We start from the raw sequence: 14,176 nt of genomic DNA on the forward strand, positions 1-14,176 counted from the left end.
CTTACTCCCTACTCTTCTCTTCCCTTCCCCATCCTTCCCTCTCACCTCTCCCTCCCTCCCTCCCTCTCTCTCTCTCTCTCTCTCTCATCTTTGTCAGGGGTCCTATTCTGCTTTCACCTGGGCCCATATGGCAGCCACCCATGATCTTACTGTTTCAGCTCCACCACTAATCACAATCTCAGTATCTCTCAGTTCAACTGCTTAAGAGAATAAATCTGGTTGATTACTGGCCTTTTAATAGAACCGGTTGGTAGACTTTGAGTCAAGTGCCCATGTACTAGACGTATTATTTTTTGCCACCCAGAATTGGCAGACCAATTCATGTTCCCGTGATCTAGCAGACCTCTACGCCCAGCCTCTGGTGTGGAGGACATAACTCAGGCCTAAGCAATTCAGCGCAGCATGTTACTCGCCTTAGAAATTAGCTCGGGGTGCATACATAAGTCAGACTTTCGGAGAGAATTCTCAGATTAAAGACTCTCCATCTTCTATGGGCATTACAAGAGGAGATATTCACTCTTCCTTGAGATAGTATGATGCGAGGTTCGGATCTTTAGCAACCTCTTTGTGACATTAGGGGAACAAGATTGAGCATGGAGCCAACCCAGAGGAACTCAAACCAAGATTTGGAGTCAAAAGTTATTCAGTTGTGGTGATGTTATCTGAGTGCTGATTACAGCCTTACCTGAAGCTGGGTCTACCCCAGGATGTTTTCAAGCCAATAAATTCCTTTTATTGTTTAAGCCAGTTCAAATTGGATTTTTCTGTCACTTGCAAAAAAATATATAAAACTGATTTGGCTTGTCCCTCACCTGATCAGTTATGGAGTGGGGGCTAGGGAGGGCAAGTTCTTGTTTCAAGTAGGAAATGATCATTTGAGAAGGTGATAAATCTAAAGTATATTCAAGGCACCTGGAGAACTTAGAGGCATGAACACACCGATAGCATAGCTGAAGCATTTTGCTATTACAACTGAATTCACAAGCAGGGAACTTAAAAAAAAAAACAAAAAAACAGGTCAGTTTTGATACTGAATTGCTCTATATTCTTTTTTTTTTTTAATTTATCTTTATTGTTGAAAGTATTACAGGTGTCCCATTTTTCCCCCCAATGACTCCCTCCACCTCACTCCCACCCCCTCCCTAGGCCTTCACCCCTTTATTGACTGTGTCCATGGGTTATGCATATATGCACATAACTTCTTTGGTTAATCTCTTCCCATCCTCCACCCCCCTACCCTCTTTCCTCTGAAATACGATCGTCTGTTGTCTGCATCAGTGTCTCTGGATCCATTTAGTTTGTCAGATTCTTTTGTTCATTAGCTTCTTCTTAAAGAAGACCCTTCAACTTTTCCTGTAGTGCTGTTCTGGTGGTGATGAACTCCTTTAGCTTTTCCTTGAATGAGAAGCTCTTTATCTGATCTTCAGTTCTAAATGATAGCTTTGCTGGGTAGAGCAATCTTGGTTGTAGGTTCTTGCTTTTCATCACTTTGAATATTTCTTGCTACTCCCTTCTGGGCCTGCAAAGTTTCTGTTGAGAAATCAGCTGACAGTTGTATGAGTGCTCCCTTGTAGGTAACTAATTGCTTTTCTCTTGCTGCTTTTAAGATTCTCTTTTTGTCTTTAACCTTTGGCATTTTAATTATCTGTCTTGCTGTGGGCCTCTTTGGGTTCCTCTTGTTTGGGACTCTCTGTTCTTCCTGGACTTGTAAGTCTATTTCTTTCCTTAGGTAGGGGAAGTTTTCTATAATTATTTTTTCGAATAGGTTTCAATTTCTTGCTTTCTCTCTTCTCCTCCTGGTACCCCAATAATATGAATGTTGGTCCCCTTGAAGTTGTCCCAGAGACTCCTTATGCTATCTTCATATTTCTGGATTCTTTTTTCTTTTTGCCCTTCTGGTTGGGTGTTTTTTGTTTCCTCACGTTCCAAATTGCTGATTTGATTCTCAACGTCCTCTACTCTACTTGATTCCCTGTAAATTATTCTTCATTTCAGTTCATGAGCCTTCATTTCTGACTGGTTCTTTCTTATGTCATTGATGATCTCACTAGTTTCCTTAATAGTCTTACTAAGGTCCTTGAGCATCTTTATAACCATTATTCTGAACTCTGTATCTGTTAGCTTGCTTGGCTCTGTTTCATTTAGTTCCTTTTCTGGAGATTTCTTCTGTTCTTTCCATTGTGACATGTTTCTTTGCCTCCACATTTTGGCTGTTTCTAGGTGTTTGTTTCTGTGTATTAGGTAGAGCGGCTATGTCTCCTGGAATTGGTAGAGTGGCTTTGTGTAGTAGGTGTCCTGTAGGGTCCAGTGGCTCAGCCTCCCCAGTCACATGAGCTGGGCCTTCTGGGTGCTCCCCTGTGTGGGCTGTGTGCACTGTCCTATTGTAGTTGAGCCTTGGTTGCTGTTGGTGTCACTGGGAGGAATTGACCCCCTGGCCAATCAGCTGTGAGGACCAGTTGTAACTACAGCCAGAGAGCTGCTGTGCTGGAGACACCCCTATGGAGCATGATTTACTTCAGTGGGACTTTGGTGTTCACCAAGTGCTCCCCTCGAGTGTGTCACTCGTGGATGTGGTAGGGTTGTAATCCAGTGTGGTCGAGTCTGACCACCAGGTGCACTGTGTCTGGGGCCTCCCGGGAGGTGCAAAGTCAGCCTCTACCAGTGCCTTGCCCAGGGCCACCCAGCGTGAGCTACACAGCAAACCGTAGTTGGCTGCTCCTTGTGCTGGGCTTGGAGGTGTCAGGAGAGGCCAAGTTATGAGCCAATGCAGCTGCCACTAGTGCCAGGCCCAGGGCCACTTATCAAGCTGTATGGGGAACGCTGCTGCTTGTTTGAGAGATTTTAGGAAAGTCCTAAGCATGAGGCTCGAGAGGCCACTTGCACAGAAAAGCCCCTGGAAATGGCCTGGATGAGCTGCAGGTGGGGAGGGCGGGGCCTCCGGGAATCACGGGGCGGGGCCAAAGGTGTGAGTCGGGTGCTGTCGACTCAAACATGGTGCCTGCCTGCTGGCTGTGTGCGGGGAGGACTCGCCAAAGGAGCCATGGCCTCCGCCAGCCCTTCTGCCTGGGAGGAAGCCGCCCCTCCACTTCTCGCCCCAACTTCAAGCAGGTTATTTTCTCCCCGAGTGTCTCAGGTTCTTTCAGGCTGCTCCCGGCGCTGGGCTCAGAGGAAGCGCATCTGAGTGAGTCCGTGTGCGCGCCCTTTTAGAGGAAAGCCTGTCGCTCCCTCAGGGACAGTCCCCGCTGGTTTCACAGCCCGGAGATGTGGAACTTCTCTTCCCGGCCCTGGAGCCCTGGGCCGGCGGCCTGATATGGAGCTGGGACCCTTCCTCCTCCGAAAAACCTCCATCCTGAGATTCCCTCCCAGGTTTACCCGCGGCACCGGGTGTGGGCCCGCGGCCGTGTCTCCGGGATCCAGTCCCGATCCTCTCGCGTCTCTGTCTCTCCTACGAGTCTTGATGCTTCCTCAGCTCCCTGGTTGTGGGGCTTCCTTTCAGCCGGATCTCAGGAGGCTCTGAGTGACGGTGGTTCTGTATTTTAGTTGTAATTTTGATGTGGTTGCGGGAGGCGGAGGGTACGCAGTTTTCTCCGCCGCCATCTTGTTCAGTCTCAGATTGATAGACCTCTACATTCTTCTCTAAAGAATATTAATCATGTTTTTCATTTCTTCACTAATTTTTTTCCAAAAAAAGGAACTATTCTTTCATAAATAGCCACGGGCTACGTTTGAAGCATCTCACATGAGTTCCTTCGGAATTATTCACGTGGGAACATCTCTGTAGACATCCAGAAGTGAGGGGTCTTTCTGTCACCACAGCTGAAAAACAACTGATTGCGTTTCTCTAAAAAGAAAAACTGTTTCAACTGAAACCAGATTTGAAAAACGATACCTCATTTCTCTTTCCACAAATCAAATTTGTTGGAGAAAACTGGGGGGGAAATAGAGCTATAATAAACCATTGGAGCCTTGCTAACTGATTATGGATGTTTGTAACTATTAGCGATTGGGACTAGAAGGCAGGCAGCTGTCTGTTCGACTGCGCGGAACATATTCCCAGCACGATGCCACCACATCTGGGCCAAGCTCACTGGTGGTAGATGATCTCCTCACTCTAGGAGATGTAAACCTTCTGTGTAAATCAGTCTCTGTTTACTCTTCTGTTCATATTTTGCTTTTTCTTTATAAGGAACGCAAATTTCCCAAGTTTGTATCCAAAGAAATGGAAAACATGTACATCGAGGAGCTGAAATCGTCCGTGAACCTGCTCATGGCCAACCTGGAGAGCATGCCGGTGTCCAAAGGCGGCGAGTTCAAGCTGCAGAAACTCAAACGCAGCCACAACGCTTCCATCATCGACCTGGGCGAGGAGAGTGAGAACCAGCTCTCCAAGTCAGACGTCGTGCTGGCTTTCTCCCTGGAGGTAAAAAGCTCTAAACCCTGAAGGGTTCCCGGCACAGCAAGCAGGACTCGGTGATCAGAGGCCTCACAATCAGCTGTGTTCTTCCTTACGCCGTAGGAGCAGTTTCTAAAATCACAGCTTGCTGAGCATGGGTCAGCTAATCAGCAAGCGATTCCCTACCTCCAGGGGCCCATGCTTTTCTCAAGGAAATGCAGTTTTAAGAACCACTTACTAAATTTAATCTTGCATTACTTTTACTGTCTTAGAGCAGTAATCAAGGATTTTGTAAAGACCTATGCAATTTAGAAAGTTTAAAATTGGGACAAGGGTTGACGTTATGAGAGAAGCAATCGAGCGTCATTGTGTGGTGAGTTGTAAATTGTGTTTCCCATCATCTCTCCTGCCGGCTACGTGGTAGAGAGCCTGTGGTTGTGGTGGAGCCTTTTTAGTTTATCTCATAACCCAAAGGAAAAGCCCATTTAGGCCAGAATTCTGGTAGAATGCTCAATATGTCAGTACAGTTCTCAATAACTTCTACTTAGGTGTTTGCTTTTTGTACATACACCCTAAGAAGGGGTCTGATCTAGCTTCATCTGAATTACCCAGGAAGCTGATTCCGTGTGCAGATCCCTGTTGACCCAAATCTCTAGGGGGTGGGAATTTAAAATGGTACAGTCGCTTTGGAAATAGTTTGGTGTTTTCTGAAAAAGTTAAACGTAAAACCACCATGTGTCCAGCAACTCCACTCCTCGACATCTGCCTCAGAGAAATGAAAGCATGTCCCACAGAGACTTGCTCACAAATGTTTACAGCAGCATTATTCATAATAGCCAAAAACAGAAACAATCGAAATGTGTATCAACCAGGGAATGGGTAAAATTTTGTACTTCCATACAAGGGACTACTGTTCAGCAATTAAAAGGAACAAACTACTGATATATGCTTTGAATTATTGAACCTCAAATATATTATGCTTAGTGAAATAAGCCAGATACAAGCAACCACATGTTGTTTGATTCCATTGATATGAAATGTCCAGAAAAGGCAAATCTCCAGAGACAGGAAGTAAATTAGTGTTTCCTGAGCCAAGCGGCAGACATGGACATGAGGGACCTTACTGGAGATTCAAATGCTCTACAACTAACTTATGATGATGGCCGCTCAACTTAGTAAATTTCCTCAGATCATTGCTTGTACTCTTGAAATGGGTTAATTATATAACATGTAAAATATGCCTCAATAAAGTTATCAGAAAAAAAGAATCTCTAGGCAAGTGCAGCACAGAAATATGCATTTTAATGAGCTACCCAGGTACTTCTATGCACTCCCAAGTTTGAGAACCATTCATAACTTATTAAAGCTCCCTCCCCCAAGGATTTTATGATGGCCCTAGATTTGGGGAGACCAAGAGAACAGGTCAAATTTCTGTAGATGTACTTCGAATTTGTTAAAAACTGAATTAATTTTCTGGAACGTCATTAAGGCTTGCTGTGAATTAACAGCAGGTGATTTGCTTGCCCTCAGTTTGGGTTGAGATAGCCACATTCCAGTATTTTCAACATGTATTTTGCAGTCAAAAGAAGCTGTATTCAATTAAGTATAGACCATTTGGTGTGTGAAAAAAATCATCAGTGTAATTTCACAGAAACTTCCTTTCTTTCTTCCTTAATACCACTACCTGAGGCACTGAACACTTTTGCTTAGGTGTCTTTGAATTTGATTATTGCCAATTAGAGGTGGCAATTTATTCCCTACTGCTCTTGTCTTTCTGCAGGAAAGAGATAAAGTGGTTTATTGATTTTCATGAAGCTTTTAAATTTTGTAATTTTCTAATTCTTTATCAGTACTCAATAGTATAGTATACAGCTGATTATCTGAAATATCCATGTGGGTGAGTCCCCAGCCATACTTGCATGTGTACAAGACTCAAACGGGCTTGAACTTATAAGTACAAGTGCAGGATAAAACGCCCCAGGGCTCCCAAATACTTTTTAATTAGAACACAAAATTGCACATCACACCAAGACTGCCAGCAAAAATCATTGTATATCTATTTGTGAACATGTTTTGGGGGACACGAAGAGAGGAGGCAAGAAGAGGGAGAAAGGCTGGCATCTCATTAGGGAAGACTGGGTTTGAATTCTCAGGTTGGTGCAAGACAGATTTTATGTAATTATAGAATTCCCTGGCTGGAAGGGACAGCAGAGAGCAGTTAACTGCAGCAAGAGAACCGAGACCCAGGAGGCCGAGTAGCATGGCCTTGGGCAGGGCAGTAGGTATTTGTAGAATGCCATTATGGACCTGCTCTGCCATTGTCCATTCAGTAATTCCCACAACAATCTTATGAGGCATTTGCAGATGTGGAAACAAAGCCTCAGGTTAAGGAACTTGCAAATGATTGCACAGCTAGTGAAGATGCAGAATTAGGATTTGAACTCAGATCTTTTAAATTCCAAAAAGTGTATTCTTCCTCCTGTGCCTCCCATTTCTTCTCATTTCTATGACTCTTCCTAGTGTAAAATGTTTCAATTACATATATCATTTTGTCCTCACACAACAGCCACAGTGAGAAATAAGACACATATGTCCACTTTACAGATGAGGAAACTGAGGCTCAGGAGTTTGGCAAGAAAAGTGGAATGACTTCAAGGGCAAGTCATTTGTCCAGCATCACATGAGAAGTACAATGGCCCTCAAAGTATGACTCCTGGATCGGCAGCACCACAGTAGCATCAGCAGGGAGATTGTTAAAAATAGCCTCTGTCAGGGGAGCTCAGCAATCTCTGGTTTAACAAGCCCTCCAGGTGATTTTCATTCACACTACCTTTGAGAACCACGGGGCTATTTAGCAGCAAAACTGTGACTTGTGAATCCTGGTTCAATGCCAGCCCTATTGTACTTCCTAGAATCAAGCCCGTATAGAAGTGTACATTTTTGCACACCCTCAACCTCTCCTCATGTAATGTCATTACCTCTTAGTGAGTATAGTTGATTTTTTAAATATACATTTCTCAATATAGACCTTTGAAGCATGCCATTTCTTTCAGATTCTTAAATCGGTGTCTCTGTCCTCACCTCACTCCCCTGCCCTCTCTCTGAGAAGTGGCAGGGCATATCGGTGAATCTGAGAATAGTAGCAGGTGGTGGACTGGAGTTTGAGCGTAGAGGTGGAAAGTACCAGGAGCTGTGAATCAAGACACTAGTCTTTTCCTTCAGCCTAGAACAGAGACTATGCAGCTGCAGGCATGTTTTTGTTTTGATACAACAATGTGGGCCTGCACTAAATTTGTGTATTTTTATTCCTCCCTTTTTGGATTATTGTCAAAATTTCAAAATCATATTTCTGCCTTTGATTCTGATTCAGATTTCCATTTTCTGGTAGTAAAAATTAGAGTACCAGGCAAGTGGACCAGGGAAGGACAAGGCAACAACGGGCTATGACTGAGCATCAGCTGCTGCGTTTAGATGGAGTGTGTGCGGTCGTTAGTTTGCCACAGCCCCACTGCTTCCTGCTGTCTCTGACTCGGGTGCTGAACGCCACTTGCCCTTTATCTTAGCACTTGCACCACCACTTATCTTATTACAAAGGGAAATAAAAATTCATGGACCTGTGTCTCTGTCAAGTGCTGAAATAAAAACTAGATTATTTTTAAAGAAATAGGAGAGAGCTTATTTTTTTGTGGAAATGAAAACTGATCCTGTGACTAACACAGAGAAGAATAACCCATTTCGCATTACCTGCCTGGCTCCTGTGAGCATATGAATTAGTGAGACTTGTCCTTGCATCTGGGAGGCAATTGCTACAGGGTAAGAATTCCATCTTCATGCTAGACTGGCCCCAGCGTGGCTGGTAGAAACCTAGTAGAAACAACCAGGTATGTGTTGGCTTTTTTGTAACCTCTCATTCAGGTATTTTCCTCTAGATGATTCTGTCCATGGGCTTTGGCAGTAACTCCTACTATGTGTGATTGTGTCCAGGTGGTGATCATGGAAGTCCAAGGCCTCAAATCCTTGGCTCCCAATCGCATTGTGTACTGCACAATGGAGGTGGAAGGAGGAGAGAAACTACAGACAGACCAGGCCGAGGCTTCTAAACCCACGTAAGTTTTGTTTCTCCACCGCGGTTCATCCACAAGTTTGTGCTCACGGGCTCCGTTTTGGCCAACTCCAAGTTAAAGGTCTGGTTTCCATGGAAAGTTCTAGAAGACATATATTTTGTTTATTTTTCAAACAAGATGACTTGATGTACATTTTATTTCGATAACATGTGTTCAAATACCTTTAAAGCAGAGACCAGAAGGAAATTACAGAAAAAATCTCTACTGGAGCCCTTATGTATTCACCTCAGAGAGTAAGTCCTTTGGTGTGGTGTGCAGGAGAGTTGGACATAAATTTGTTTTATTATATTTTCTAAATAATACTTGGTTTATTATAGAATACATGAGTACAAATAGTTATAAATGTTGAGGAGGAAAGAACGCTGTGAGAGGAGATAGCAGGGGGACCTAAACCAGTTTGTGAGGACAGAGTAGGTTTTCTTTAGGAGTTACAAGACATTTCGACTAATATTATAAAAATTGAGTAAGGGCAGTGGGAGTGGAAAGAGGGTTCCAGGAAGATTCAAATAGTGCAAAGGCCCTGTGGCAAGGAGGATTTGAAAGAAGGCTAGTGGGTTTGGAGTTCAGAGAATAAGGTATGCATAAGCTGCCAGTGAGGCAGGAAGGGCACTCACTATGAAGGGCCCTGGCAGGCCCTGAAGAAGAAAGCATGGAGATACATGATTAGATATGTGTTTTGCAAAGATCACTCTGGCTGCAGCGGAGGGTGCCGAAGTTGATGCAGGAGACCAGTTAGGATTATATTGCAACAGTTCACATGAGTGATTGGTGATGAATTCATTTGGGTCAGCAGCCTCTTAGGCCTCAAGGATTATTGCGAGATCACTGATTTCTTCTCTGCCTAACAAGTGCCTCTCTCTGTTTCTTTTCTATCTCAATTAAGCCATTTTAGACTAATGAGGATTTTTTTATTGTTGTTAATTCATAAAGAAAGTCATAGAAAGGATAACTGTGAACAGCAGCTCACTGCCTCTCCTCCCTCACAGCATTATGAGCTATTTAGCAGAACATGAATAACTTGCCAGGATGTTCAAACAACATAGTGGGAAGAAAGCACCGAATGTTTCCCAGACTAGAGAAAATATAAGGGCATTGTATGCCTTCAAGTGGTTCTTTGCATGAGTAGGCAAGGGCCTCAGATGCTCAGAAGCTGGGTGAAATTAATGAGTGTCCGCAGGAGGAAATGGAAACTTGTGCAACTTGTCACCCTCCACCCTCCCTCCCTTTTTGAAATTTAGTTTCAAACTGTAAATGAATGCAGGGTTTTTTTACTGTTATTGATGACATTCCAAAGTTTCCCCTCTGCCACATGGCCTGATCATTACCAGTGCTATTATATCATGCTGCATTATTTATGTGTGCTTTTAAAAAAACGTGCCATGTATCTGGTGTTTCTGCCAACCTTTTAATATGTTGGGCCCAATATAGTGTCACAAATTAGATGAGAAAGAAAAAGGCTCTGATTATTCTAACAGGCTGTTACTTTATATGCAGTATTTTAACTCAAAATGTAATTCAGATCATTTTATTGGATTTAAAGGTTTCGGTTGCCAGGGTAAATGATGAGCTGAATTTCATGTGCTTGTGAATGTTTAAAACTGAGTTTTCGATTACAAATTAATATGCTATACTTGGGTCTACCCACTTGAAATACTCATACTTCACATATATATCCACTCATATCCATACATGTACATTATGATGTCCATATACAGAAACATCTCACACTGAAACATTTTGCTTTTCTAGCTGAAGTATAATTTTTTTACTCTTCCATCAGGGAGTGGGTATTACAAAAACCCCACTGAGGGTAGGTCGGTTGGTTGGCTGGCTGGCTGGTTGATTTTTTAATACAGTAGGAATGCAATTTCAGGACTAGCGTCAAGTCAAATCGGCCTGCAGTGGCTACCTAGAGTGTTGTGTTGAGAAGGGTTCAGAAGCCAAATCTGTATTCAGAGGAAAATAGTGCCATGATCAACTTATAATGTAGAATGGAAGGGGTATGACTGCCCTGTATTTGCCATTTCCATAGTATCCCAAAGAAACATACTACGAGTTTGAAATCTACCAATGCTCTTGCTTCTCCCTGTCTTTCCTTTATTCTTTCCATATAAATTCTCCTTATAACTTCTATGAATCTTCCATTTAAATCCACAGCCTTTCTCTGACTGTCTCCTTTGCCTTCCCTTTGTCATAGCCCCGTCCTGGCAGTTTCCCTCCGCCACCAGCTCTATCCGGAGGGCACAGAGCCTGCTTGTGCAGGTGCGCTTTCTTCCTCCCTCCCTCCCTTGGACTTACTCTGAATCCTCTCCATCATTTCTTTTATTTGAAGCTTATGTTTCTTCTCCTTCCCTCCCAGCTTCTACTTACAGCTTTTCCCATTAGTAACCTCCACCTGTCACCTCTGCTACTTGACTATCCCAAAGGTATCCTTTTGAGGGTTATCTTTCCTCTGTCCTAACAACTCTACTTTCATCGTCTGACAAGTTGAGCCTTTTTCCTGCCCTGTTTGTCTCCTGGATCTTGTCTTTGACTCTTCTTACAGCCAGCTGATACCCATACTTATTGTGTACATTCTAAAACTAAAATTCCATCCAAGCCTGTCTTCTTTATTACTCATAAGTTCTACTGATATTGCTACCAAGTAGTTCACCCAATAACTGGAACAGGAACACCTTATCCTATCCTGTGCCTACAAGGCATTTGGCTTTTGTGTTTTTTTCCAAGCACACTCACAAACCCAGGAGGGCATTATATAACCTAGTTTGTCCGAGAGTGGGCTTTTAGAACTTTAATGTGCAGAATACTCTAAGGAAAATAATGGCAGGGAGAATCCAGATTGGGAAATACACGACATTACATCTCCCTGTCTTGGTGAGTTTTTCACAGTGTGTATTGTCATCTTAAAGGCCTTGAAGATTTCCAACAGTAAATATATCGATTTATCAATAAGTTTCCCAATCTTGTTTTAACTAACACCTGTTAGCATTCATTGGAAATGCTGGTCTATGTTGTACAAACCCAGTGATGGAGGTTCCAAATTTTCCCTCACCTCCTTTATCAATGTCATCTCTCCACTTAGAACCAGGGCCCGGTCTGGCTAGTCATTGTGGATCAGTTGCATATAAGAATGTTGTGTTCATGAGTTAAATATACTTTCTGTTTGGAAAAAACTAGTGTTTGTGTGTATGTGTGTGTGTGTAGCCCTAACCCATCCTTCATTTTATCAATCTCCTTACAACAGGTGGGTTATTCTCAAGTAGACTATGTATCCTCTCCTGGGTTTTTCATACGGAAAGCCAGGAGAACATCTGATCAGAAATTTTTAAGATTTATATTTATTTTCAACAATACTGCCTCCCTTTGCAACACAGTGTTTCTACCTCTTCTGGGAACCCCATGGAGGTAGAGGCTGGAGTAACTGAAGTTGTGGTTTTAGATGAGCAAGCTCAGGAAGGCATGGCAGTGGAGAAGGGAAACACTTGTGCATTCAAGAACCCAGATAGATTTGTCCGGCTCCTTTGGAATAGAGCAGAGGACTTTTCTTGCCATGAGTAAGCATTTGGCAAAGGGTGTCGCTCTTACGTCTGCTGAAAACAGAGATTGTATTACGTACTACCAACACGGCCTTGAGTAACACCAGGTCATGTGTTAAGGCAGTTACTTTTTTCCATTTCTTTTTAAGTTCTTCTGACCAAGGCAAGGAGAATGTTTTGATTTGGTTCCAGTAAATCTTTAACACCTGCAGTTAGAATTCAATAGCATTGTTCAGATCGCATTTGACCAAAAAAGTTTGCTGTGTACTGGTCCCTGGATAGTTAGTTTAAATGAAACAGAATGTCTTTCCTGAATGACTCCTCTGCAATTTAGATGTGAGGGATCATACGAAGGGGAGACACTTGCTTCCTCTCAACAAGCGTACAGGGAAGGCTCTACTTGTTTCCGACTAATGCTGGGGCTACAGCCAGGAATCCCGCAGGCCGAGCCTTGGCCTTGTGGTGCATACATTCCAGTGAAGAACACAGGTAATAACAAAGGAACAAGTAAGATAAAGGATATAGCAGGTTGTGGATTCTGTCGCCTCCCATTTGTGGCTGGTAGTGCCGCTTGGTCTTTGTTAACAGTGACATGAGTTTTCTTTTTTTAAAGAAATATATTAACATTTAAGAAGTGAATTAAATAAAATATATTAACTGAACAATAGCACAGGTGGTACCCAGATATGATTTAAAAAGTCCTGAGACTTTGGGAAGATGGTATGCAAGTTCCTTTGGGAAAACTGATGTAAGAAAACCTGACTCCGGCCCCGAGTGGAAGATTATTCCAAGACAACTGTCTCTCTCGGTGGATGTGTACAGTGTACGTTACCCTCCAAGGAAAGCGTGCCCAGAGGGTTAAATACCAGAGAAAAGTAAATCATTTTGCTGAAAAGAAAGGCAATTTAAGTTAGCCACCCAATATTGCGCTGACTTATCTGAAATTATATTATTCTAAATTGAAACCAAGGATGCCATTTGGCATTTGATTATGTAACAAGTTCATTACTTCCGACAAGCCATGGGCTTCATGATATATGGATTTCATTATTGTTAGGAATTCAAAAACCATCAAACTGTTTCCTGCCACTTTCCAAGGGATAAGAAAATAAAATACCATAACTGATAAATCTTGCTATAGTCCTAGCATTTTTCAGGGGCACCTTATCTGATGAGAGCATTTAAAAAAAAAAAAGAGCAAAACACAATTACGTTCTGTAACATTTTTGTTCTGTGAAATATATTACTTGTCCTAATGGTACAACTCAGAATGGGCTCGGCTTATTAACCCAATTATTCGTAGAAATGCAGTTCCATTAATCTCCCCCACATTAAGTCAGTTAAAGCCAGAAAATGGAAGTTGTGGCCTCCAGTTCCTGTGTCGTGCATCATCTTCTAAATGGTACTTCCTTTCTCTAAAAACGTTTTCTGTGTACTGGGCCTTGCAATGGTTTAATTGCAACAGAATTCTTTCCTGAGTGCTCCTTTGAAATTTAGGTGTAAGAAGTATGTAAAGGGCAGACACTGCATTCTCTCAACACATGTACAGGGAATGCTCTACTCGTTTCTGACTAATGCTGGGGCTACAGCCAGGAATACCACAGGGCAAGCCTTGGCCTCATGGCACGTACATTCCAGTAAAGGACACAGGCAATAACAAACAAACAAATAAATATATAATGGCAGATTATATTTTCATTCTGAAAGAAACAAAAAGACTTCTGCATTAAAAAGTGATGGAGATTACTCTATCGGCCAAGGAAGCCCACCCATAGTAGGTAATGTGTGAGTTGATACCAGAAGGATGAGAAGGAATCAGCGATTAGAAGAGCTAGGAAAAGCATTTGGGGCACAGGGAACTGTAGATGCAAAGGCCCTGAGGTAGGAAGGGACTTGATATGTTCCTGGACCAGAGAGGAGAGCAGTGTGACTGGAGTTTAGTCAGTGAGGGAAAGCTACAGGAAGAGTCTAAAGAGGGAAGCCAAGCCAGACAATCAGGACCTTACAGGCCACATGAAGGGTTTGAAATTCATTCCAAGACCATGGAGAAGCACTGGAGGATTTTAAGCCAGGGACGGTTTTAGGTCAGGATTGAATTTATATCTGGACAGTTGAAGCTTCTT

At 42.8% G+C, this 14,176-nt stretch overlaps 1 protein-coding gene across 11 annotated transcripts in view; it reads left to right on the forward strand.

The window, feature by feature from the left end:
- CADPS (calcium dependent secretion activator) overlaps positions 1 to 14,176 on the forward strand; it is a 434,736-nt gene that overhangs the window by 196,053 nt on the left and 224,507 nt on the right. For all 11 annotated transcript variants that reach the window (XM_081160526.1, XM_081160532.1, XM_081160524.1 and 8 more), the window contains exons 5-6: positions 4,187 to 4,420; positions 8,378 to 8,499. In XM_081160526.1, the coding sequence (XP_081016652.1) occupies positions 4,187 to 4,420; positions 8,378 to 8,499 (356 nt within the window). The remainder of the gene's footprint in view (positions 1 to 4,186; positions 4,421 to 8,377; positions 8,500 to 14,176) is intronic.

This window comes from Miniopterus schreibersii (genome assembly GCF_964146895.1).
Source record: "Miniopterus schreibersii genome assembly, chromosome: 15".
In the NCBI taxonomy this organism is placed as follows: domain Eukaryota; kingdom Metazoa; phylum Chordata; class Mammalia; order Chiroptera; family Miniopteridae; genus Miniopterus; species Miniopterus schreibersii.